The sequence below is a fragment of the Nomascus leucogenys genome, chromosome 15, assembly GCF_006542625.1.
Source record: "Nomascus leucogenys isolate Asia chromosome 15, Asia_NLE_v1, whole genome shotgun sequence".
Classification (NCBI taxonomy): Eukaryota; Metazoa; Chordata; class Mammalia; order Primates; family Hylobatidae; genus Nomascus; species Nomascus leucogenys.
In genome coordinates this window covers 21,569,861-21,594,638 of record NC_044395.1, presented here as the reverse complement: position 1 = coordinate 21,594,638, position 24,778 = coordinate 21,569,861, and the positions used below count along the sequence as shown (strand labels likewise).

General features: G+C 48.8%; 1 protein-coding gene across 20 annotated transcripts in view; it reads left to right on the top strand.

The window, feature by feature from the left end:
* NCAM1 (neural cell adhesion molecule 1) overlaps positions 1 to 12,535 on the top strand; it is a 323,782-nt gene extending 311,247 nt beyond the window's left edge. For 13 of the 20 annotated variants that reach the window (XM_030829220.1, XM_030829219.1, XM_030829209.1 and 10 more), the window contains 4 exons: positions 4,951 to 5,158; positions 6,490 to 6,606; positions 7,681 to 8,496; positions 9,933 to 12,535. In XM_030829220.1, coding sequence (XP_030685080.1) covers positions 4,951 to 5,158; positions 6,490 to 6,606; positions 7,681 to 8,496; positions 9,933 to 10,053 — 1,262 coding nt within the window. In that variant the 3' untranslated portion in view covers positions 10,054 to 12,535. The remainder of the gene's footprint in view (positions 1 to 4,950; positions 5,159 to 6,489; positions 6,607 to 7,680; positions 8,497 to 9,932) is intronic. The other 7 variants (XM_030829226.1, XM_030829225.1, XM_003253156.4 and 4 more) reach the window with 1 other exon arrangement.
* Positions 12,536 to 24,778: the final 12,243 nt, after the last annotated feature.

Sequence of the window (24,778 nt, the reverse complement as noted above, 5' to 3'; positions counted from 1 at the left end):
TTTATTCAATAGTTGTGTCTGACACAGCATCAAAGACCCTTTCCCTCCACCTCACGTGTACCGGGATAGACTATTACCTAGAGAAATAGTAGCCTGGTGAATGGAATACTTTTTCTTCCTAACGGGGAGCAATCTCTTTTTCCCAGGGATCCTAAGAGCTGTTAAGAGGCATTGCTGCCTTGGAGTCCCCAGCAGGCAGTGGGAGGGGAAAATGCCTTTGCAGAACTGAAGAGGTGGTCACTATGGGGATGGGCCACACTCTGAGCCACCAGATGCACAACTCTGTGGCAAGGTCACCTGATGACACAGCAGCCTTTATACTCTCCCTAACAGAGGCTGCACAGAGTGAGCTTGTGGAGAGGGAATCTGAGAGAAGATTCTCTTTGCAAACTGTATTCTATTCATAATCACACTTAACTCAGACACATCCTGCAAGCCCCTGAGACCAGCCATCTGTTTAGCTGATTCGAAAGAGCAAGCAGACCCGTAAGGGGCTTATGAGTGAACCAGAACCCCAGCTCAACAGTTCCAGGAGTCTAACCATCTTCTGGGAGTCTTGGGGGTGAAAAGGGCATTTCTGCTGCACCAGGGTCTCATGCCACAAGGGCTCAGGCCCATCTGGACATTTGTAAAATGTGAGACCGGTTTTCCTATATTAAGGCGTACAAAAATAGGCATCTGTGGGTCTCATTCTTGGAGCAAGCCAGTTCCCTCTTTAGTGCCAACCCCTCCCAAGCCAGGAATCACAGAAGATGGACAGCTCCAGCTTCATAATCTCCCTGTCCTGGGCAGCTCTGACCTCGAGGTTATGGGGAAACCCTTCCCCAAAAGCCTTCTTTGCATCCAAGGTGCATGGGTGAGTTAGTCAAGGGAGGGCCGAGGGAAGACCATAGCAAAGACAGACCCCTGGAGATTTGTATTTTTCCTTTTATGAAATATTACACGAGAGGTGGGAGATGGCCTTTGTTCTTCTAGTTATCTTGGACTAAACAATTCTGTGATATGCACTGAGAGGGAATGGGTGTTGGCTTTTGCCTTCAATACCCTGCTGCCCATTGCACAGCCTGTCCCTTCTTCATAGCCTCTTTTTTGTAAAAGCCACAAACATTCTCTTCCTAGCATAAAGAGCATCTCACCTGCTTGAGGAGTTTAGACTCAGTGGTGGCAGACAGTGTGGTCGCTTTTCCTTTGGGGCATACTCTTTGTTTTCTCTTGATCCACTGAATACCTTAGGTCAAGTTTGTTTTCAGGGTCACTGGGTGAGACAGCACAGTGCACCCTGGGGTAGCAAATCATGGGATCCACCTGCTCCTCTTTGTGATGCAGGGGAGGGAAGACCTAGGAGCGTGGTCCTCATAAGAATCACCTGGGCTGCTTGTTCAACTCCTAATTCCTGAGCCTCACGCCCAGTGATTCAGATCCCATAGAATTGGGGAGCCCCAGATTCTGAATTTTTAACAAACACGCTAGGAATTCTGCTACACGTGGAGATACATTGAGTTTAAAGGTATTTTTCATGCAAAAATAAAATCACAAGGATCAGTGATGAAAGATGGGACCTACCGAGCATTTTAGTCTTCCGGGAAAAAGTCTTTCTCAGTCCACGCTCTGGAGACTGGCATTAGGGAACCTGTACCGTGTGCCAGGCAGTGTAGAATGTATGACTTGGAATGACAGGCTCTTGTGGTTGAAGAGACACTCTCCACCCATGCTCCTGCCCAGTGCAAGAGCCTCATCCACAGCCTTACAGCATCCCTGCCAAGGAGTCTCTGGCCTCTGCTCGAGTGCCTTCAGCATCAAGGAACTCACCTCTCAGAGCAGCCCACACTATGTTGGATTAGCCCTGTTTATTAGTCCTTTCTCAGATGGAGCTAAAATCTGCCACCACCATAATTTCCACATGTTGGTGCCATATACAGTAAGACTACTTCTTCCTTCTGGTTATAACACCTTTAAATATTTGGAAATAGCGTTCTCATCTCCAGACTAAACACTCATCCATTTGTGCAACAAGTATTCTTTGAACATTTTCTGTGAATCGGGATTGTCCTGGATGCTGGGGAGATACAAGAGAGAGAGGCAGGGTACCTGCTGAGATGTCCTAGGGGGGATGGCTAGATCATAAGCATGTAAATGAACAGAAAGTGGCAGATAGTAGTAAGAAGAGAATAAAACAGGCTGGCAGCATGGTAGGTATTGGCTGGAGGTGCCACACTAGATAAGAGATCAGATAAGGCTTCTCTGAGAAGGTGACACTGGGACTGAGGCCTGCAGGACAACAGAGAGCCACCCCAGAGGGGGTGTTCCAGGCACAGAATCATCAAGGCCCTAAAGCGGGATGAGCTGGGTGTGTTCAGCAGGCAGAAGGGAGGCTGCCGGTTCATGCCATGAGGCCCCACGGAGAAGTGGGCAGAGTCTGCAGCAGATGGTGGGCCTTTTAGACCGGGAGAAAGACTTTGAATTTTATATTCACATGAAAGGGGAGGCCGCTGCCCTACTTGTTTATGCCACAGTTCAGAAGCCTTTTCCCTGCCTGGCCCTCCCCTGGATGTGCGCAGTGCCAGTGCCGCCCTCCAGCTGGGTCTGACGAGCACAGAGCAGTTGTCCCAGCTGCTGTCCTCTCAAGCACATAGAGCAGCTTTGCAGGAGTTTATTTTTCCTCTTTAGAGATATGATTAGTTTCACAAAATCATATTTACACATAAACCTCAGAAGATATAATTAGTGCCATTGAGTCCAAAAATCCAGACATATTCCCCACTGTCATCAAAAAAATACTTTCAGCTCTTTCTTCAGGGAGTAGGCACTTCACCCCTATCGGGTACTGATGTCCGGAGGCTGCAGTGGCCTGGAGCCCTGTGTCACGGAATGGAGAGAAAACCCAAGGCTAAAGTTTCTTCCCTGTTCGGGGAAACAGCTTTGGGATCCTGAAGACCAAGAAGGCCTGTGTCTCCTTTGCTTTTTGGGTGGAATGTGTGAGGACTCTGGGGAAGTGGATGGTTTTGTTCTTATGAGACTAACCAGAAATACCTCTGCATTCATGGCTGCTAAGAAAATGACCCATTCTAGCTGACAGCTGAGGCCAGTGGCCAGCTTCCTGCTACCAAAGCCCAGAGACAGGTGGCCAGAGCTGGGTTCTCCAAGCGGAGTTCTTCGCCATCTCAAGCCTTCCTGGGGGAATGTGCTAGGATCCTCAGTGCGAGGTCGGCAGGGACCAGCCAGAGAGCCTGAGGAGGAAGGGCTGGGAGGCAAGCCAAGGTCCCAAAGGGACTAAAAACGTGTGCGAGCTGCACCCAGGGGTCTCAGGAGTCGTTTGTGAGGGATCCTCTCTGGCATGCTAGGCTGATGGCCTGTTCCCCAAACTGAAGTTTGAAATATGGACCAGTAGAGAGAGACAGCCACCAGAGAAGCACTAGAGTGCCTGGACAGAGACCCCTGGGGCACACAGAGCCATCAATACCACCACCCTCCTGCAAATACAGGCTGCATGAAAAATGAAGAATGTGTGGCCCAGCTCTGGTGCTGGTTACTCAGTTACATGTTCCTTCCACTATCTATCTGGCATAATACATGGCTCGCAAGCTGCTGAGCCTGGCCTGGTGCTTGGCAAAGCGTAGTGAGCTGGGTTGGGAGTGAGGTGGCTGGTGGGGTGAGCCCCAGGTAGTGCTGGCTACAGTTCCCATCTTCAGTCTGCAGTCCTGGGTGGCTTCAGTTGGCCCTGAGAACACAGGAAGCTTTAGACAAAGTCTACTGGTGGGGCAGGGCTACCAGTTACGGAAGCAGGTCATTCTGGAGGAAAGATGAATTAGAAGTGCCAATATTTCAGTCAAGGGTGATTGTTCCCACATGGACTTAATGGCAGAGCTCCACATGGGTCCTTGCTTCCTGCATCATGACCACTGTCTCCCAGACACTGATGGGAACCACCAAGAGGTTAATTGGTCCATCCCAGGCAACTAGTGTCAATCGTAACCATGGGTTGATCTCCCAGGGGCCCCAGAGAGCTGAGTCTCTCTGTGAAACTATCAATAGCCAAAGACCCTGGGGGAAGTAAGACACAGGCTGAGTCTTTCAGAGTGAGTCCAGTTAGAACCAGGGTGCCAGGTGCTAGAATGTGAGAGTGCATGCCTGTCTGCATGGGCATTTATCCTGCGTGTGAGTGTGCCTGTCTGTGTGTGTGTGCACCTCTGAGTGAGTCTGCACTCACTTCAGGTTTTCCTGAAGTCTGGTCCAAGCAGGCCTGAGCTCCTAGATGGTGAGTATCCCCAGACCTTTCACCTTGCCCACTGGGCCTGGGGCGGCCTCCATGTCTCTGGAGTCACCCGGGCTTCACTCGTCTTCCTGGGGTGCAGTGAGGAGGGTAAATCATGAACCCAGTGTGCTCTAATGCAGGGCTCCTTTGGGGTCATTCCTAAAGAGGGAAAGAGGAAGTGGAGAAGTATAATGGGGATGCTATTGTGATGGACAACCCAACAAGCCCCAAGAAAGCCCCAGGAACCCTCCACCACCCCATTTTGGGCCCCTGTCCCTGAGCACTCCAGGAGCCACAGCCCCGCCTGAAATCAGTGATCACTGCCTACCTGTGCTGTAACGCCTTTTGCCCTGGTCCAGGGGAAACACAGCAGCGCCCTCCAACTGCCTCATTATCCAGTGTTCTCAGACAGGCAGGGCTCAGTCTGTTCCCAGGACTCACGGGAGGCCAGCTGACCAGGCTCACCCTCGTCCCCCAATCTGTGAGGTGATGTTGTCATCCCTCCCTCTGGAAGGTATAGAGAGACCCTGTTTTCTCAACTCTGGGGCATAGAAAGGCCCCAGGAAGGTGTCACTCTGGGCATGAATGCCATGACTCTGTCCTCTGGGCCCTCCCCACCCCCAGGGGCTTTTGCTGGCAGGGTCTGGAGGTCTCGCATCTCAGTCTGTTAACCACCAGCCATCTCTCTCCCACTCAAGCCAACGGCAGCCCCACCTCAGGCCTCAGCACCGGGGCCATCGTGGGCATCCTCATCGTCATCTTCGTCCTGCTCCTGGTGGTTGTGGACATCACCTGCTACTTCCTGAACAAGTGTGGCCTGTTCATGTGCATTGCGGTCAACCTGTGTGGAAAAGCCGGGCCCGGGGCCAAGGGCAAGGACATGGAGGAGGGCAAGGCCGCCTTCTCGTGAGTGCAGACCTGTCCATCCTGCTAAGGTTTGGGCTCTGCTCCAGCCCAGGGACCCAGCAGCTGCACCACCCTTCGCCAGCAGCTGGTGCCTGTAGTGACCTTTCCTTACATTGCACGATCTCCATTTGGAACCCTGAGGGGGGAATAACATTAGAGAAAAGTTTCTCAAAGCATGGTCTTTGGGGGTTACCTGTTTGAAATGTAGACTGTTGAGCCCAATACCAGATCTCTTGTATTAGAATCTCCCCAGAGTGTGAAAATCCCTGTACAGGTCAAAATGAGGGAAATTGTAGGAACTAAACCTGGGGAGGAGCTGCCATGGGTGGGGCAGCATTAGAGGGAGACACTTGCCTTGCTTTCGTACATTGTTTATTTATTCATTCATCCATCACTCAACAAATATTTCTCAAGCAGCTGCTGCAGGCAAGGCACTGTTCCCAGGCACATAGGTACAACAGGGAACAAACAGATAGAAATTCCTGTCCTTATGGAGCTGCTGATCCAGATACTGTCCCTCCAACAGCATCTTGGAGAAACAGATCCTAAGCCAGTTAGCAGGAGCCTTCGAAGACCGTCACTGGGTGGAGCACAGCTGGAGCAAGCCAGAAAGGGACTCAGCAAGGAAATAAGTTGTTTAGCACCACCACATGCCAGGCACTGTATATGCATATACATGTATGTGCACATACTTAGAAATGTATGTATAGGGGTGACTCATGCCTGTAATCCCAGCACTTTGGGAGGCCGAGATGGATGGATCATTTGAGGTCAGGAGTTGGAGACCAGCCTGGCTAACATGGCGAAGCTCCACCTCTACGAAAAATACAAAAATTAGCCAGGCATGGTGGCATGCTCCTGTAATCCCAGCTATTCGGGAGGCTGAGGCTGGAGAATCTCTTAAACCCAGGAGGCGGAGGTTACAATGAACCAAGATCGCGCCACTGCACTCCAGCCTGGGCGACATAGCGAGACTCTGTCTCAAAAAGAAAAAAAGAAAAGAAAAGGAAAGAAGAAATGTATGTATACCTGTGTACAGAGGTAGATGTATGTATTTGAGCAATGATCTGTGTCAGGCACTGGGTTTACCACTTCCCATGCATCCTCTTATTGAATTCTCATAATAACTAGGCAAAGTAACAGTGTTTTTGCCTCATTTTACAGATGAAGGAACTGAGGCAGGGTGATTAAATCTGAAGCTCAAGGTCACACAGCTAGCAAGAGTTGGGCTGACCCACCATGCCAGCCTTGGGTTGAGTCATAGCTGCTCTTCCGTGGGAGCCCTTCCCTGCAGCTGCCCTAGGGTCTAACCAGCAGTGCTGTCTCCACAGGAAAGATGAGTCCAAGGAGCCCATCGTGGAGGTTCGAACGGAGGAGGAGCGGACCCCAAACCATGATGGAGGGAAACACACAGAGCCCAACGAGACCACGCCACTGACGGAGCCCGAGTACGTGGGCTGGGAGGGGCTGGCACCTGCTCTGTAGAGACCCCCACACCCACCTCCCCACCCTACCCCCACCTCCCATGCCCCTACCCACAGCTCCTGGCCAAACAGTTCAGGCCAGGATTCCAAACCCTTGGCTACAAGACCTGCTTGGCTAAGAAATGCCTGACCTCACTCCGTCCTCAGAGAGAAGGCATTTTTGGTTCTATTTCGGTGGCTGTGGGTACCCTTAGAAGGCTCCTGTATAAGTGGGGATCCCTGGATCCCTAGCCCCTGTTCTCAAGTTATACACATATTCTGGAAATGGCTTAAGGTGGCAAAATCTCACTGAGAGGCTCAGCAGAGTCTGCTTAGGATTTCTTGAAATTCTAGGGTTTTGTGTTTTCCCCCTGAAAGGATAAGGGAAGCTGGGGACCTGGTAAAGTTCTTTGCCCCTCCTCTGTTCAGAAACCTCGGGGACCCACAGAGCCCCAGACCAGTTGTGGTTGTAATGCCTGCCTAGCTGTCAAGGATCCTATGGGCTTAAAGGGAATGGAGTTTCAGGGAACCACAAAATCTGTGGCTGGAAGAACCCACAGCTCCTAGGAGCCATTCTGAGGACTCGTGATCTGCCTTATTCGTGACTTTTCCCATCGGTGCCCTGGGGAGCCCTGCAGGGCAGCTGGGCCCAGTTCCTCTGGGATCTGGGAAGCCTAGAGCAGGTGGATGCTGAACAGAAGCCTGCCCCTCCTTGAGTCGAGATCCAGGGCAGGGATCAGGAAGCCCTAGGCAGGTCTGCAAGGACTTCAGGAAAAGGGAGCTCTGTGCAGACAGCTGGAGGGACATCAGCAGGGAAGGGCTAGCAGGTCCCTTTTGAGACCGCCACATTCTCTGTCGTCTCCTGTGTCCTCTTCTGCCCACCTGGGCGTGTGCTTCCTCTCAGCATCCTTCTCTCTCTGTGGGCCTGTGTCCGTGCCTGTGCCTAACTGCATGCCCCCACCCCCATGGTCCCTGTCCTGGGCTTCAGCCCTCCTCCTCGCTTCTCTGTCACGTCTCAGCTTCATTGTCTATTCTCTTCTACTTCCTGTCCTCCCACAGGCTGCCTGCCGACACTACGGCCACTGTCGAGGACATGCTGCCTTCTGTCACCACCGTCACCACTAACTCTGACACTATCACCGAAACCTTTGCCACTGCTCAGAACAGCCCCACCAGTGAGACCACCACCCTGACCTCCAGTATTGCCCCGCCGGCCACGGCCACGCCTGACTCAAACTCTGTACCAGCTGGCCAGGCCACCCCTTCCAAGGGGCCCAGCGCCTCTGCCCCCTCCCCGGCCCCAGCTTCAGCCCCCAAGGTCGCCCCCCTCGTTGACCTGAGCGACACCCCGACCTCAACCCCTGCCGCTAGCAATTTGTCTTCTAGTGTCCTGGCTAACCAAGGGGCTGTCCTCAGCCCAAGTGCCCCAGCGAGTGTCGGGGAGGCCTCTAAGGCTCCTCCAGCCAGCAAGCCCACCCCTGCAGCAGTCCCCACCCCCACTGGGGCAGCCAGTCCTCTAGCAGCAGCGGCTGCCCCTGCCACAGAAGCCCCTCAGGCCAAGCAGGAGGCTCCCAGCACCAAAGGCCCGGACCCGGAGCCCACCCAGCCCGGAGCCGCGAAGAGCCCGGCCGAGGCAGCCACAGCCCTTGCTAGCCCGAAGAGCGAGGCTGCCTCCGTGAGCACCACAAACCCTTCCCAGGGCGAGGACTTTAAAATGGACGAAGGGAACTTCAAGACCCCAGATATTGACCTTGCAAAGGATGTTTTTGCAGCCCTGGGCTCTCCTGCTCCCGCCGCTGGGGCCAGTGGACAAGCCCCTGAGCTTGCTCCTTCCACTGCAGACAGCTCTGTTTCGCCTGCGCCAGCAAAGACCGAGTACGGCCTCTCTTTGTCTGCTGTCATCGGGTTGTGTCCTGTGGTAGTGTGCATTTGTGCTGTGCCGTGTCCTCCTTGTTAGATGTGTCTTCAGCCTCATCCAGGGCTTCTCTGAGGCGACCGTCAACCAAGGGGCTGGGATAAGGCAGAGAGAGCAGGACAGGCAGCTGGGCCCCAGGAGCAGCCGCCTGCCGGCTAATTAGGCCATGTTAATTATGTTTTATCCTTATCATCCTAGCAGCGGCTTCTGTTTTCCCTGGGGGAGCCCTTGCAGTCAGGCCACTGATGAGAATAGCTTGGGAAGCAGGCTAAGAAGGCCAAGGTGCCCTTATCAGCCACCCTGGGGCCCCCAGTCAGTGTGTTATTCACTGCCAGGCTGAGTCCCCACCAGAAAGGCACTGATGTGCAGGAAGAAAAGAGGTAGGCCCCAGGCCCGTGGCAAGGGAGGGTGCAGTCCAGAGGCCCCCTCACACTGTGGCTCAGGTGCTCACCCTCCCCTCCCAACCCTGGCCCCTAGCCCACTCTTGCTTCTCCTGCTCTTAGAGTGGCTGGGAAGACTCGGGGCTCCCCAGCATCAAATGGCTGCTGGGTCTCTAAATTCAGGAGAAAGTCCTTAACCTTTCAGGTTTGTAAGTGTCTTGCCAAAATTCAGTGGCACCAGCTGAGGCTGGGGTCTGTGCCTGTCCCCATGCATCCTCAGACCCGACTCCCCTTCCTGGAACTGACGGAGGCCGAGTCAGACCTAGATTTTTATAGAGGCTCCTGTGGCTGCTCCCCAGATAAGCTGCCACGCCCACTCAGCTGCCCTCAACTTTCGCATAGCCACCAGGCCCACTCTAGCACCCCACCGGGCTGCCATGAAAAGCTGCCTCCATCAGTGTTTTCTCACCCTACCCAGGCAGGCCCTAGAGGCATCATCCTGCAGCAGCACAGGGTGGGGTGGGGAAGGGACAGGCAAGAGTGGGTTGCAAAGGGGCCCCTGAAATCAGTGCTGGGAGCCCAGCCCAGCCCAGCAGGCTGCATTTACATCCAGCTGAGCTGTTGCCACTGCAGCTGGTCAGGGTGAGGAGGCGCTGCCTCTGCTGCCCCCTTCCACCACCCCAGGTAAAAACACAGCCTCTGGCATCAACTTAGGGCTGGAAGAGGAAAGAACTCGTTCTTCTGACTCAGTGCTTCTCAACTATGGCTGCACATTAGAGTCACTTGGGTGCTTTTAAAAGTCACCGTGTCCAGACCAATTAAATCAGGATTTCCGGGAACACGGCCCAGGCATGGGTGATTTTTAGTGCTCCCAGGTGATTTGACGGGCAGAGGTTGGAGCCGGGTGCTGTCACTGGAGAACCCCCCTCCTCCCCGCTGTCACCAGGGCCTGGATGCAGGGGCGAGATGTCTGCAGACTGTGGTCTCAGTGGTTCTGTTTTCCTGATTCTCTGCAGGAAGGGCCCTGTAGAAGCAAAGCCAGAGTGCCAGGAGACAGAAACGAAGCCAGCGCCAGCCGAAGTCAAGACGGTCCCCAATGACGCCACACAGACAAAGGAGAACGAGAGCAAAGCATGATGGGTGAAGAGAACCGGGCAAAGATCAAAATAAAAAGTGACACAGCAGCTTCACCAGAGCATTTCCAACACCACAGACACACACACGCACGCACACACACACACACACGCACACATACACACATCTCATTTCTCTAGTGTCTTTTGCCTTTAAAAAAAAAACTAAACAGATAAAACATGGGAATCTCCTTTTTGTAGGTTTATAGAAAGGGTCCCTTTGTTGCGCACTCACTTGTAAGAAAATGAGACAAAAAGGTTAAACCCACAGCCAAACTAGGACACTCCGTTCCCTGAAACCATTTAAAAATCAGACAAAAGGACCCCAAATTAAGAATCTAGGAAGCTCAGAAACGAAATCTAGGTTCAGGAAGACCACACTTGGTGTTACCCGATTGGCACAGACCAGTTTCAGAGAAATACTTTCAGGCACTAAGACTAATCGAATGAACAAAGTCCACAGTTTATTTTTATACTTTCAGTCAAGTTTGAACTCTGTAAAACCTCATAAGTAAGTTATAATTTCTGTTCACTTTGTATTTGTTCAGTATGCAAAGTGTGTCACCCTTTCTAGCTGAATTCAATTCCCACGTAGACTCTTATTTTGTAGGAAGAATGCCAAATTGCAGCTTCTGGGGGTAGATCTCAATTTGCAGTATTCAGACCTCTTTTTCTTTCTTTTACATTCTCTTTTTTTTTCTTTCTGCCAACTTTGTTTTCCAGTGTTTACAAGGTGACAAATGTTCGACTTTGGGTTGTGTTTAAATGTCCATGTAAAATAGCTGCCTTTTATTTTTTAAGGTAACAAATACCACCTAGAGGTAGGTAGGATCATCCCACGCTTGCTTTAGCACAGGCCAACTTTACAAAACATGATTGTTTACAGCTGCTCTTCCCCTCTTTTCTGATCTGCAGTTTTTGCCTGGGTGCCACTCAGGTGAAAATCCATCTCATTCTGGAATGGTTTTGCTTTTGAATTTTTGGTTATTTTTGTGTTTCTTTGGGGGTTAGACCACTTTCTGATTAGCTGCCACCTGCCTGCATCTGTGAAAAGGGATCTGCTCCCAGGCGTTCTCACCCTTCTTTTGAAGGACTCCTTAGGCTTTGTTGAATGAAGCAGAGAAGATTGTATAGTTGGGGCTGGTCTTGGTGAACACACATTATTACCCCACACATCCCCTTTGTGTAGAAAGCCAAATAAAATATATACATACCATTTCCTTTTGAGCCCAGAATCTAGATTTGAGCGGAAGAGCATGTGTGCTTCAGGGAATTAGTGTCTTTTTTTGGAAATCTGTTGAAGTAAAGTAACATCAGCCTTCTGTTCACTTAGGCAGCATTTATAGAAACAAAAGAAGAAAGAAACAACCTACTGTCTGGAGTCATAACACAACTTTCCTGGATTGGAAACCAAGTGGGGGAAAAAATACAGAAACTTTAAGGGGGATGGGAGGGGGGGAGAAGGGAAAAGCCAGCCCTTTGTATAGAAATTTTGCTTTTTTTTTCCTCATTCTACTTTAGAACTGCAAGCTTGTGCACTGTGGATGCGTGAATATTTTAGTGTGAAACGTGTTTTTGTCATAGTATTGAAATAAAACTTCAACATAGTTTGGTTGTGGAAGGTATAGCAGATAGTTCAGAAAAAAATATTCAGGAAACAAAAATCACTCTTAAAAGGAATCGAAGCCTTTAAACAAAGAAAATGAAATACAAATGATGATGATGATGATGATGATGATGCTAAGTAAACAGAAATCAGTACTCCGCATGCGCTCCTCTCCTAAGGTACAAAGCAGCAAGAGGTTAGGGTGGCAAGGCTGCCTCTGGGTCCATTCTGTGGGCCACTCTCCCCAACGTTCTGACACTTCTGCAGTCCGATCAGTGGCGATGCTAGATTATAATTTCAAACTGTGAAGAATAACGGTCTTGTCATTTGCTCAATGTGGGGTTATGTTGCATTTTCTCAGCTCCTGGGGATGGAAATGGAGGATCCCAGAACACACAGCCCTGGCCCCTTTGATTCTAGGGCCTGCACAGATCTCTGGTTCAAATGCACAGGCCCTCAGAATAGAGGAACATGAAGAGAGATCTTAGAGCACACAGTAGAATGTGAGAGCCTGGGTGTCTGAGACCGGGAGGGCCCAGCAGTGAGGGGCAGGCTCTTCCGGTCACCAGGCTGTTCAGTGGACTCAGTTCTTCATCTTGTAATGTCGATGGCTTTGCCACACCAGGCCAAGCCCATGCCGTACCTTGTCAAGGCTGTCAAAGTGGTTGTGGTTAGGTCAACTGATTTTGGTTCTGATGGTTAGGAAGAAACAGGTCAGCCCTCAGATCACCTGGCCCGGGACAGCTGACCCCCTAGAACCCTGGCTCTGCCATTAGCGCTAGGACCTAAGACTCTGCCCACATTTTGGTCTGTTCTCTCCCATTATGCATAGGTTTGTCTCAGCATGCAAGAGTTTTCCTTTAAAAAAAAAAAAAAAAAAGCAATGCTTTCTCTAAAATCAAAGAGGGAGTCATTTTATTCCAAGATGTTTTATCTTTTATGTTAAGAGATCCAAGCTTATAATTTTCTTTTTTAATTTTTGAAGGAGGGATCAACTCCACCAGTTTCCAATGTCTATGTGTCTATGTGTGTATGCGCCATACATATGTATTCACATGAAGACCGGCATGGCCAAGTTCTGCTGGAGGAGCACTCAAGTGTGATGAGCAGGGCCACTGGACCCTGCAGGGCTGTGGTGTATATAGTGCAGCTTTGGAGGTGGAACTCTATTTTCACACTTTTCTATGGAGCCTTCCGAGTCCCAGGTTTTCACTCGAGGCTGTCTGTCTGGATGGCGGTTTTCAGACCTCCATTAACATCCCTACCCGGCATTCTGTACTTCGGGGGCCTTCTCTCTTGTTATAAAACTTTTTACCAAGTGAAACATCGATACCACCTTTGTTTCCATTCTCACTGGTGTAAATACTGAGTACTAACTGAGAATTTTGACTTTGCATTCTGTCGGAATACTTGTGTTCAATAAAAATTGAAAGAAAAAAGCTATTATGATCATACTGGGGTTTATTTCAATGCAGTGAGTCTGTTATGTGCATCAAATGCGGACATGCATGTGGTAGTTCCTTTAGGACCTTGTGTGCGAGGAAGGTTAGTGAAGTCTCAGTGTCTTGAGTTCATGTGTTGCCTGAATGATGCTTTCTGTATTGTTTCTCACAGGCTGATGAGAGTCCTAATTTAGAGGGGGCAGACATCAGATTCAGAAAGGTTTCCTTCAAACCCTGGTTCTGCTGCTCCCTGGTTGACCTTGAAGAGTTGCTTAATCTCCCCAAGATTCAGTTTCCTTTTCTGACATACAGGAAATACCAAGAAAAGAGAGTTAGGGTGCTGGTCGATGAATGAAACAATGTACCTGAAGGCCTAGTGTCTGCTTTCTTGGCACACAGTGGGAACTCAATCAGTGGGAGCTGGCGCTGTTGGCATCCTGGGTGTGCGATACCATCAGACCTAATCGTAGTAACAGTCAACACCTGAGCTTCAAGATTTCAGCAATAAGGTAATGACATGGAGCTTATTCTAAAATAAGTAATGCCTCCTTCTTACTGCTTTGGCCTATCTCTCAGCATTTAGAGCCGTCATTCAGCCCCTGGAGTTTATTATGTCTCTAAGCTAGACAAAGAGTGAATAAAACTTTGCCTCAGCTAAGCATTCTCTTGTATATGTTGCTGTCTGGCTGTGTCTGAAGGAAACGGCTGCTAGAGTTGGAGGTGTCCATTAGGCTGTGGAATTGGGAGTTCTTGGAGGAGACCTGCTGTAGAATCAAGGCTAAGGTAAAGCAAGGGAGAATCCTAGGGCACAAAACGTAAGGAGGTGCCCACTCTCGGGGCTGACCCTGCACTTACATGAATCTGAGAGTGATACATCCTTCAATTTTGCATCCTTCAATTTCATCTCGCTTGCCTGTAATAATAACACAGAGCCACATGCATCTATGTGATTTTCTTTGTCCCAGATTTCAGCTGCATATGACAGGCTAAGGCTAAAACATATTGTTTACAAGATTTGGAGAAAACGTGAAATGATGACACTCTCCATTGGTCCATGAGGGCTTGCTTCCAGAGCCTTCCGCCTTCAGGCTAGTTTTCTCTTAGATTCATTCAGTATTCACAGAGCATCTCCAAGGTGCTTGGGATACTGGGATATGGCAGTGAGCAAGGCAACTCTTTCTCATGTAGGTTACATTCAAGCCTGGGAGTGGGGCAGACAATAGACATGTAAACATCCAGTGTGCTGTGGTGGTTCTCCCTTTCTTCCTTCCAGACACATGGTGGGATTCCCCTCACTTAAAGGTAGCGTGGCCAGATGACTTGCTTCAGTAAATGGAATATGAACAGAAGTAGCATGTGTCACCTCCAGGCAGAGCCTTTGTCATGCCCCTTTCCCCCACACCCCCTGCAGCAATCAGCAATGCTTCAGGTGGTGGAAGTGCCATCACCTGGGCTCAGAGTAAGAGATGTGAACAGGTGCTCCATGATGGACATGGAGTGTGTGAGAGGGATGAGCCAGTGGTTGTTGGTAAATGTTTAATGGCCAGCTCTCCAAGGGAGAAGGGCAACATGTGTGTGTACACACATGTATGTGTTTAACTTATAAAGGATGCCACTGACAAATAATAAAATATACAGTGTTCTACATTGAAATTGCATCTATCCAACTGATACCCACAGAATGCTTTGGTTCATTTTTTGCTGAAGTCTTGTATCCGTAATCAGTTTATGGTTCCTGTTTACAAAGGACTGTAGTTCCAACCTGCATGTTGGCTAATACATTCATGTATGTTAACAAATAAGATAAAACAATAACGACATACGTTAGAACTTCACTCATCCATCTATGGTGTGAGTGACTTCTTTGTTGAATAGGGGATAAGTTTTTGAATACTAGAGAAATACTGCCTCAATTTTTTGTGCCATTCGTTCACAGTGTAACAGCTGCAGACATGGCACACTTGTAAGTTTAATCTGCATCATAAAATATTTCCCCATTACTTTCATAAGTCTAGACAAGCACTAAAAAAAATAAATCAAACCTTGATTTGTAGCATTTACTGACTTCAGCAGTGTGTAAGTACTCTCAGTATGGCTGATTTCAATATGGCATCACCAGACGAGGAGTTAGATAGAGATGCATCGTAGCATGTCATTATATAATACTGTATTTCCATCAGGCAGATACAAGAGAAATAACATCAAGTGCATAGGTAATAGTAGTATGTAGTAATAAAAAAAATTTTAATATATTAACAGTAGTAAAATAAGTAGTAATATAATTAAGAAGGGATGCATTTTGAGTATTTATTGCCTTTGGTTTTAATATAGTTTAATTATAACTATGTAATTTAACTTTTTATAAATTATATATGTTTGCTTAACACCTGGCTCACAGATTTCCTGAAAAGTTAGCAATTGGCTCTCTGGAGCCAGTACAAGCTGGCGCCAGCATATCACTGGAAAACCCTTTATATTATAAACCACTTAAATTTGGGATTTGTAATCTTACCATTATGTAGCCTATCATAGCTAACTCAGGGAATGGTAAGTGCAGAGGAGAACAATGCATCTAGGTAAAGGGGTTATGGAGTATTACTTTATATAGGGCAGTCAGAGTAGTACTCTCTGAAAAGGTGACATTTAAGCAGTGACCTGAAAGAAGTAAGGAACTGAACTGTGCAGATATCTGAAGGAAGATATTTCAGGCAGAGAGAACAACACGTGCAAAGGTCCTGAGGTAGGGACTTGGCTAGCGTCTTTGAGGAAGAGCAAGAGGCCAGCGTGGCTGGAACAGAAAGCAAAAGATGGGGTGGGGCAGAGAGTAAAGAGATAGGAGATGACTCAGAAGTATCTATGAGCTAAGTTGCACAGGATCTGTAGACTGTTGTTAGAATTTTGCCTTTTCTTCAAGTGGGATGGAAAGCCAAGGGATGTTTTTGCCGGAAGCCTGACATGACTTGAGTATTAAAATGAGCACTCTGGTAGCTGGGTGGATAACAGATCACAGGAGGGCAAGAGCAGATGTAAGGATACCAATGAGGAGGCGATGATCCAGACGGGACAGGATGATGTGCTTGCAGCAAGCTGCGGCTGGTAGAAGGCTGAGCAGTGGCCAGCTCTGGACATGTACTAAAGGTAAAGCCAGCAAGATTGGATGATAGATTGGATGTGCGGTTTCAAAGAGGAATCACTGATGACTTTCAGATTTTGAGTCTAGACATTTGAAAGGATGGAGTTGCCATTTACTTTTGAAAAGGAGTGCAGGAGAAGCAGATTATTTGGACGATGGAACATTTGTCTCGGGATACTTGAAGTGTGGGATACCTGTGAACACCTGGGCAGAGATTTTGGGTAGGCTAAAGTTTGAGAGGTCCAGATTGGAGACTCAACGTAGGAGCTGTCCACATAATGCTTGTACTTCAAACTCTGGGACTTGGTGAGATCACCATGTGATAGCTCCAAGTATGTAGATTAAAGAGAGAAAATAACTAAGCAGGGGACCCAGGAAGGAAAATACACAGGCAGCTCCATCTCAAGGAGAATTGTCAGAAATTCCTACGACACCATTTGCAACCTCACCTTGGAGGGCAAGGTCAGCAGAGGCAGTGACTCAGTGTCTCCTTTCCAGGGTGGCCCCCTCTTCCCAGTCCCTTAAGAGAACTTGCGTCTACCTGTCCTGTTGCCTGGAAGGCATGGGTATACTCTGGAGTCTAGAAAATAAATTTGTCTTGTAGCTAGAAAAAGATTTCCTGGGATTCTTGTTGCCCTGGGTTTTGCCATGATCACCACAACTCTGTTGAGTGTCCCCCATTGATTTCCAGACCCTCATACCCCCTTCACCTGATTTAACCCTGGTGCTACTGGGGCAGGCAGAGTAGGGTGACACCTGATCCAGCTTGCGTTCTGCTGTTTTATGTTGTGTTGAGGGCCAGTTACACAGCTGGCCCATGCCGGTTTGGTCATATCAGGTTATTAAAATATTGAAATGCTTCTTTGCTGTTATAAGTAGCTGCTGTCACCCCAGCCCCTCACAAAGGAATTTGTAGGTGGCTCTACCTGGCCCAGAGAGGATCTCCAGGGCTTTTCTCCAACACTATGGCTGGTGTTCACAGAATACAGTCTGTAAATATTTTTAACGTATCCTAAGACCTCATGCTTTGTTTAATCTCTGATTTGTTTCTCTTTCTCACTGATCTCTGAACTCCTCCAGGGCAAGTTCTGTGTCTGTCTTCATTACTACTTTATCCCAGCACCACATACAGCACCGACTACAAAGCCAGGACTTGATATTTGTCAGTCTTATGAATGACAGAGCGAATGAGTGCATGAGTGAAATGATTACACGTGCATACCAGCCATGGTTATCTGCCCGTGTTCATCAGTGTGTGCACAAACAGGGCCTACAGCTGGCCAAGAAGATGCCTTTGACAGCCACACAGCAGTGCCCACTGCCCAGTACCCTGGAGGAAGTCCACACCTCCACCCACAAGGCTCACATGGGCCTAGAGAGGTTCTCTGCTCTGCCTGCCCAGCCCCTAGTCATGGGTCACCACCTCCTCCTTCCTCCAGGCTGGTGGCAATGTCCAGTCAGTGAGCAGCACCTTCACAATGAGGAAGAGCTGGGAAGACTTGAGTTAGAGGACCTTGAAAGGCAGGAGCATTGCTATTGGGTCTACCTGTGTGTCCCAAAGCTGTGGTTATCTGAGGCCCGAGGCTGACCATGCAAAGCCTTGGAGCCTCCTTGCTTGGAGTCTCCTCTCTAAGGGGGCAAACCTCTGGGTTGAGAGACTGAGAAAGAGCAAAGAGGAGGCCAAGTGTGATCTGGGAAGGGTCTACTGGTCCCCAGGTCTAGATGTCAGTGACCAGGGAGAGCACTGTGCTGTTTCTCCTTCCTGAAACTGAGCTTCCAACCCCAGCTCAAAACATGATAACCCACAGGGGTCTGTTTAGAGTGCTTCCCATGGGGATGGTCATACACAGGCTGATGGAAAGGTGGCTGTGAGCACGAGGAAGCAGGCTTGCAAGATCGCTCACACCAACAGGTGATGAATCTTCCCTAGGGAGCCTCAGTTTGGAGTGCAGGAATCTAGCCCACAAGCCCTGCTGTAGTCCATGTCCTGATGCTGAAGGAGGAAAGAAAGCCCGTCCTCTGAGACATGGAGAAGGTCTGTCATGGGCAGGCCCAGGCTGGGACGCAGCAGCAGCTCTCCTCCCCATCACACTTGGCCAAGGTCCTCCATCATCCCCTACATCACCCTTCTGAGTCTCCCGAGGCACTGTTTAAACTGCACGTTCATGGACTCCAGCCCCAGAGATCCATACCTTGGCTGTGGCATGGGACCTGGAAGCCGTACCACAAGTGTGATGACTTGGGTCTGGGGCAGGAAGATTCCATTGCATGTGGTCCTTAGGCCGCACATAGAAAAACTGGCAGGTGTGCGGCTGGGGAACGTCGCCACCATGAAACGCCTGGCCTGAGGTCCTAGCACCATCCAACTAAGGCTGGGGAAACTCTTTCAGGAGTTTCTGTGGTTCCATGTAGACAGACAGGAAATGCTGTAGACACAGCCATGTGTCTGGATGTTGGCAAGACACTTCTCAAAACTCAGTACACTTCACCACACACGCTGGACAGCAGTTAGCACCCCAAAGGAGCTCAGCTCAGCTGTGTGGGGAAATAGAAGCTGAGATGATGTAATGCCACAGGGACAGATGGAAACTCCTGCACGCTCTCAAAAAATCCAACCACGAAAGTGCACGCTGACAGCAATGGGGCTCAGCAGCAGAGAATATTTTAAATAGAAAAATAAAAGACTCTGGGGTCTAAATGGACTATAAACTCAATATGAGAGATGATGCATTGCAGATGGTCAAAAATACTTGTGATATTGAAACTGACAGTTTGATTTATTTATGTTTAACACTTATATAACACTATGTCTGGCCATGCTCTAAGCACTCCACAAATATTTATTCATTTAGCACTTAGAACAATTCTGAGTAGATACTATTATTAACCCCATCTTACAGATGAAGAAATGGTGGCAAGAGAGGTTCGATCATTTGCTGAGAGTCACACAGCTAGGAAGAAGCAGAGACAGGATTTGAACCCAGTCATGAAGTCTCCATAGGGAGCAATGTGTAAGCCAGCACTCTACCCTGCTGTGGTGTAGCCTCCAGGTCCCATGCTATACCCAAGGAGAAGTGCTGGCCATGGGGCCCGTCCAGGGCAGGAGCACTGGAGGCTGAAGGAACTCATAGCCATGTCTGATGAGGAGCATGTAGAGGAGTTGAGTATGTTGAGCTTGGGGAAGAAACCGTGAAAGCAGGTGGGAGGGTGGGAGGAAAAACATACACGTTGAACAGCTGTCTTCACGTATAGAAAGGCTGTTGTTTAGAAAAGAGGGTGGACTTAATATTTAATATTCCTGAGGGCTCAAGTAGAACAAACATTGTAGGGAGGTCTGTTTTATACACATGAAAAACAGACCATTCTGCCTCTTGGAGTGGCCCTAAAAGTGAACAGTCAGTGCCCTTAAGCAGAGGCCAGGCAGCCACTCTTCAGGCCTGGGGAGAGGAGACTGAGGCATCGATGCACAGACGACCCTGTTCAGATTCTAGATGCCTTTGATAGCAACAGCCCTGATCTCCCACTGAGACCTGGGGCACTGAAGGCAGAGGAAGCAAAGGGTCAACACAATCACAGCCATTGTGCCAGGTCACCTTCCAAGTACAGGCAGTGAGCTGAGTTGGCAAAGGTCAGAACGCACAGAGGGGCTGGAGCGTGCAGGACGTGGTGTGCCGAGGAGCAGGAGGGCCTAAAGAGGGAGGGGAGAGTTTCCAGTGGCAAAGCCTACCTGCCCTTTACCCCCATTTTGCCCCCAGGGAAGACCCAAGTCCAAACACCCTCCAAGATAAGAGAATGTGGCATTTTTAGTTACTCATTAATTCAGTATTTACTGAGGTGAAATGTTTACTGAGCACCTACTATGTCGGCACATATGCGTTGAGTAACGGGGGTGCAGTGATGAATACGATAGACAATGTCCCTGTCCTGATGGAACTCAAGGTCCAGCACATTGGAAAGATCATAGGCTCCAAAAAAGCAACATATCTTGCATTGGAATCTAAGCTCTGGTGCTTCCAAGTTGTGTAACCATGGGCAAAGTACTTAAAGTCTCTGAGTATACTTGCTTCATCTCTAAAATGAAAATTCCTACCTCACGGAAGTGTTTGAATTTTAAAGAGACCCTATCCTTGGCATGTGAAACATCAGCATTCGTATTCATATTAGCCCGGGTTCTTAGCTGCAAGCACCCCAAGCAATTCTGGCTGATTAAACAAAACAAGGAGTATATTGAAAAGATATTGAGTGATTCACACCATTGTGGGAGGCCAGGAGAACAAGCGTTAAGACCAAGCTTTCAAAAGTCATGTCCGTCACAATGCCGAGCACTCAGTCTTACTGGAACACCACTGCCATCCATGTCCCCATTCAATACCACCTCTGGATCGAGAGCTTGACCTCCCAACCGCTACAACCAACTTCCCCTCCCCACCCCTCCCCCACTAGAGAAAGCCAGATGCCTCCGCAACCATCTTTGCCAGCAAAATGGGTACAGGAAAGAACCTCTCTCCTCCTTCAGTCTCACCTCTGGACAGAAGACTCATGTCGGTGAATCGGTTGCGTTGCCTGTGTCTCACCGACGCCGGTGATGTAAAGAAGCCTGGGGAATGCAGGTCTCAGCATCAACTATGGGGAGGTGGGACTCCGAAAGCCAGACCATCCTTCAGTACAGCACCGATACTGGACAAGTGCTAGGCAACATGACAAATGTTCACTGGAGTCCCCGGCCCCACCTGCTCACCAAATACACACCCAACCTCTTGCCAGTCCTGCAAACCCTTGGTGGAGATGCCCAGACTGGCCAAAACCTCTCTTCCCCCTCCTTGTGACCCTGGCACAGCACTGAAATCCTTTATATGCATCTACCCACATGTGAGTGCCCCCATCCCCAGCGTAAGGGACAGAGCTGTGGTATGCAGAGGGGTAGGGTCCCTGAGGCTCTCAGGGGAAACCCAGATGAGCGGCTGGGCCTGGCTGGGAAGGGCACAGTGGGCTAAGACTGCCACCAAGTGGCCGTGCCAAGAACCACAGGAAACCAGGCTTTTCCCCCCAACCTGGCCACCCAAATGGAAAGCCGCTGCCTGCCCCTTGGGCCTGAAAATGGAGGCTTCTCCTCCCCTCTGCTCCTGAATTGAGCTGTCCACATCTGCTGAACTACAAAGGAGACAATGAAATGTAGCATTGATTTGCTATCCTACAGCTTATAAAATGCTTCATAGAGTAAGAATAATTACATGATAATATTAAGTATTGTTGCAACAACTTGCATTAATTGAGGGCTTGCTACATGCCAGAAACTTTAAAATATCATCTCTTAATCCTTACAACAAATCTGTAGCAAACAAATGCATTTATCCAGCGGACATCCATTTTCCTTCCTTCTCTTAACAGTACTTCGATTTTTCTCCACGAATGTTCCTTCCACTCCCAGGACTTTGTGGCAATGACTAGCAAGAAAGAAGCTCTGTTGGAACTCAGAGGAAGAGAAGTCTTGAGCTTCCAGGTGCCACCCCAAGGGAAAGGCTGCCTGAGATTGAAACCAACACACAGGAAGCAGAACAGATCTCAGCGGCATTGGAGTCCCATGGACCAGCTGTGCCTGAAAAATGCCTGGGCTTTTCAATTCCCTGAACCAATATATTTCCCTTTACTGAAGTCAATTTTCATGGGATTTTTTTTTTTTTTTACTTAAAATTAAAAAGTACTATTAATTGCTATGTAATTTAAAAAATTAGCTTGTGGAAGTAAGCTGTTATAAGTAGTAGATCCAAAAATAGAGAATCGTATGTCAAGGTCGGGGGTGGGGGTATTTATTCATTACCATGTGCCACTCCCTGTTTGCTATAAACTGAATGTTGTTATTTACAATTCATTTGTCAAACTCCTAACCCCTAAGGGACTTCGGGAGGTGACTAGATCATGAGGGTGGAGCCCTTGTTTAATGCCCTTCTGAAAGAGACCCCAGAGAGCTCCCTCGCCCATTCCACCATGTGAGGACACAGTGAGAAGAAGGTCTATGACCCAGGAAGTGGGCCCTCACCAGACACCATTTACTAGTGCCTTGATCTTGGACTTCCAGCCCTCTCAACTGTGAGAAATACATTTCTGTTGTTAATAAGCCACCCAGTCTATGGATTTCAGCCTGAAGGGACGAAGACACTGCTCTAGTGCTAGAGATTCAGTAGGCACCAAAATGGATGTGATCCATGCTCCCGAGCTAACTTCCTGATGGAGAACGCCACCATAAACCACTGAGAATGCAGCAGCTCTGCAGAATACTGAGCAGAGTGGTGGGATAGAGTGAGGCCACGTGGCTTCTTGAGGTTGCATGGGCAGGGACAGATGCAATTGGAATGCGCTCGTCGACATGTTTGCTGGCAGTCACGTTTCCTAGACCCCCTTGTTTGTATGATTCCAGTTAGAATTAGACAAAGGAAGAACTCACTCATGTGTGATTTGAAGGCAGAAGGATGTGGTGTCCATCATGCTTTTAAGGACTTATAGTCTCCTGCAGTGTCAGAGGAATGTGGAGGTGCTCATGAGTCCTGCACACCTTTGATCTCCTCCACGCAAGTTCAGCTGACCGTCAGCATCCTTCTGACCAAGCTCAACCTCAGGTCCACTGCCAGACATGTGGCCACGGGACACACAGAGATCATAGTCTCCTGTGGATCTCTTTATGAAATTCCCCTTCACACGTACATGGAGTGGCTCACGTGAGGGAGGAAGCAGCAGCCATGGAAAGAGAACAAGTTCAAGATCTGTGTTGGAAGTAGGCTTGGCAGGACTTGCTGGTAGGTTGGATGGAAGATGTGGCTATAAAGGGGGTCAGGATGTCTCCTGGGCTTTGTCTTAAGCAAGAAAGTTAATGTTTGAGGCCGTTTCTTGAGATAAGAAGGAGCCTATCTAGGATTGGAAACAAGAGTTCTTCTTTGGCCATTGCGGTAGGTTGAAAAAAAAGACAGTATTGTGGTAGATTGGGGATAAACTGGTCACACACACACATACACAAACGTCTTCAGCAACTCCCAATCGTAATCATAAACTTACATAAAAAATGCAAATGCAATGGAAAGATGTTTCTTTTTCCTGAACACTTGAAAGTAAATTTCTGAGCAGATGCTCCAGCACCTGTGAATATTGTACTATTTCTTATAAGCAAGGACCTTCTCTCCCCTACATAATCAAGATCAAAATCAATGTCATTGCTACCAGGACTTCTCAGTGGACACACACACACATTTGCTTTGGTGCATGCACAAGAACATGCATGTACCTTCCTCTTCATCTCTTTTCTCCATTGCCAACTCTCCTTTCCAGTGCACCTCACCATGTGGACGCCCTCCTCACCCTGCTTAGAGTTTAATGTCCCATGCCAGGCCAGGCCACTCCTTTATGGGAACACTCTTCTCCCGAAGTGGGGCCACTTCCTGCCATACCCTCGTCACTCTGCAGAAGCTCTGATATCCTGCACAGGGCCATCTTTCTGCCTAGATGCCTTTCGCCTCACTTAGGCTCCTATGGCCCACATCAACCCTCCCCCCAACCCCATGTTGCATGGGCGCTCTTCAGCCTCCTTCTGCCCTGGCACTCTATGCCAGGCCACCCCACACCTTGAATGGGTGCTCTTGCATGCCACTTGTGCTGCGATTTCTACAGACAGGTTTTCCTCCTCCATCTCACCCCCGTCCTCCACCCACACCTTCCTCCCTGGGACACTGATTCACTCTTCCCAGCTGCCTCTCTCTGGGAATGCCTTCTGACCCTATTTGGCCTCAGACATCCTGCTTTGGGCTGCAGCAGTCTGCCTATCTCTAATGGCCTTAGCACTGAATTATTCAGGAAGAGAGGTGATGGGTAACAGTCCTTTTGAAGTTTTAAGAAAGCTGTTTTACTAGAGAAACTTCAAGTCTAAAAAGTAAAAATAAAAATGGCTTGTGATTGCTGAAGCCCTAGGCCAATGTAGATTCCCTCACTCCAGCGCCGTGGTTGCCCCACCCATACCAATAGGAAATGAGCCACTAATGTGGGGCGCAGACCCCAGGAGGGAGGAGTCCTCCCATGCCTTTCTCAGAAGAGGGCAAGGAGCGGAAGTGACAAGGGCTGGCATTCCAGAGAGTGTGACAGGGCATCTGAATATCTGACACTTTGTTGCATAGAAAGAGCATCCTTGAGAATGAAACAAGCAGAGAATAGCAGGGCTAAGCAGTGGTGGCATAACCTCAGCCCTGATGATATCGTTTGATTCTGACCACAACCAAAGCCAGATATAATTCCAGGACTTTCATTTCATCAACAAGCCAATATGTTCCTTTCTTGTCTGTTTTTTTAAGAGACAAGGTCTTGCTATGTTGCCTAGGCTGGATTCAAACTCCTGGGCTCAAGCAATCCTCCTTCTTCAGCCTTCCAAGTAGCTGGGATTACAGGTGTGTGTCACCATGCTCAGCTAATTCCTTTTTTAGGTTGAAGTGAGTTTGCAATGGATCTGTTACTTTCATTAAAAGAAATCTAATACTAATTCCTTCATGAGCAAATTTTCACCATTTTACAG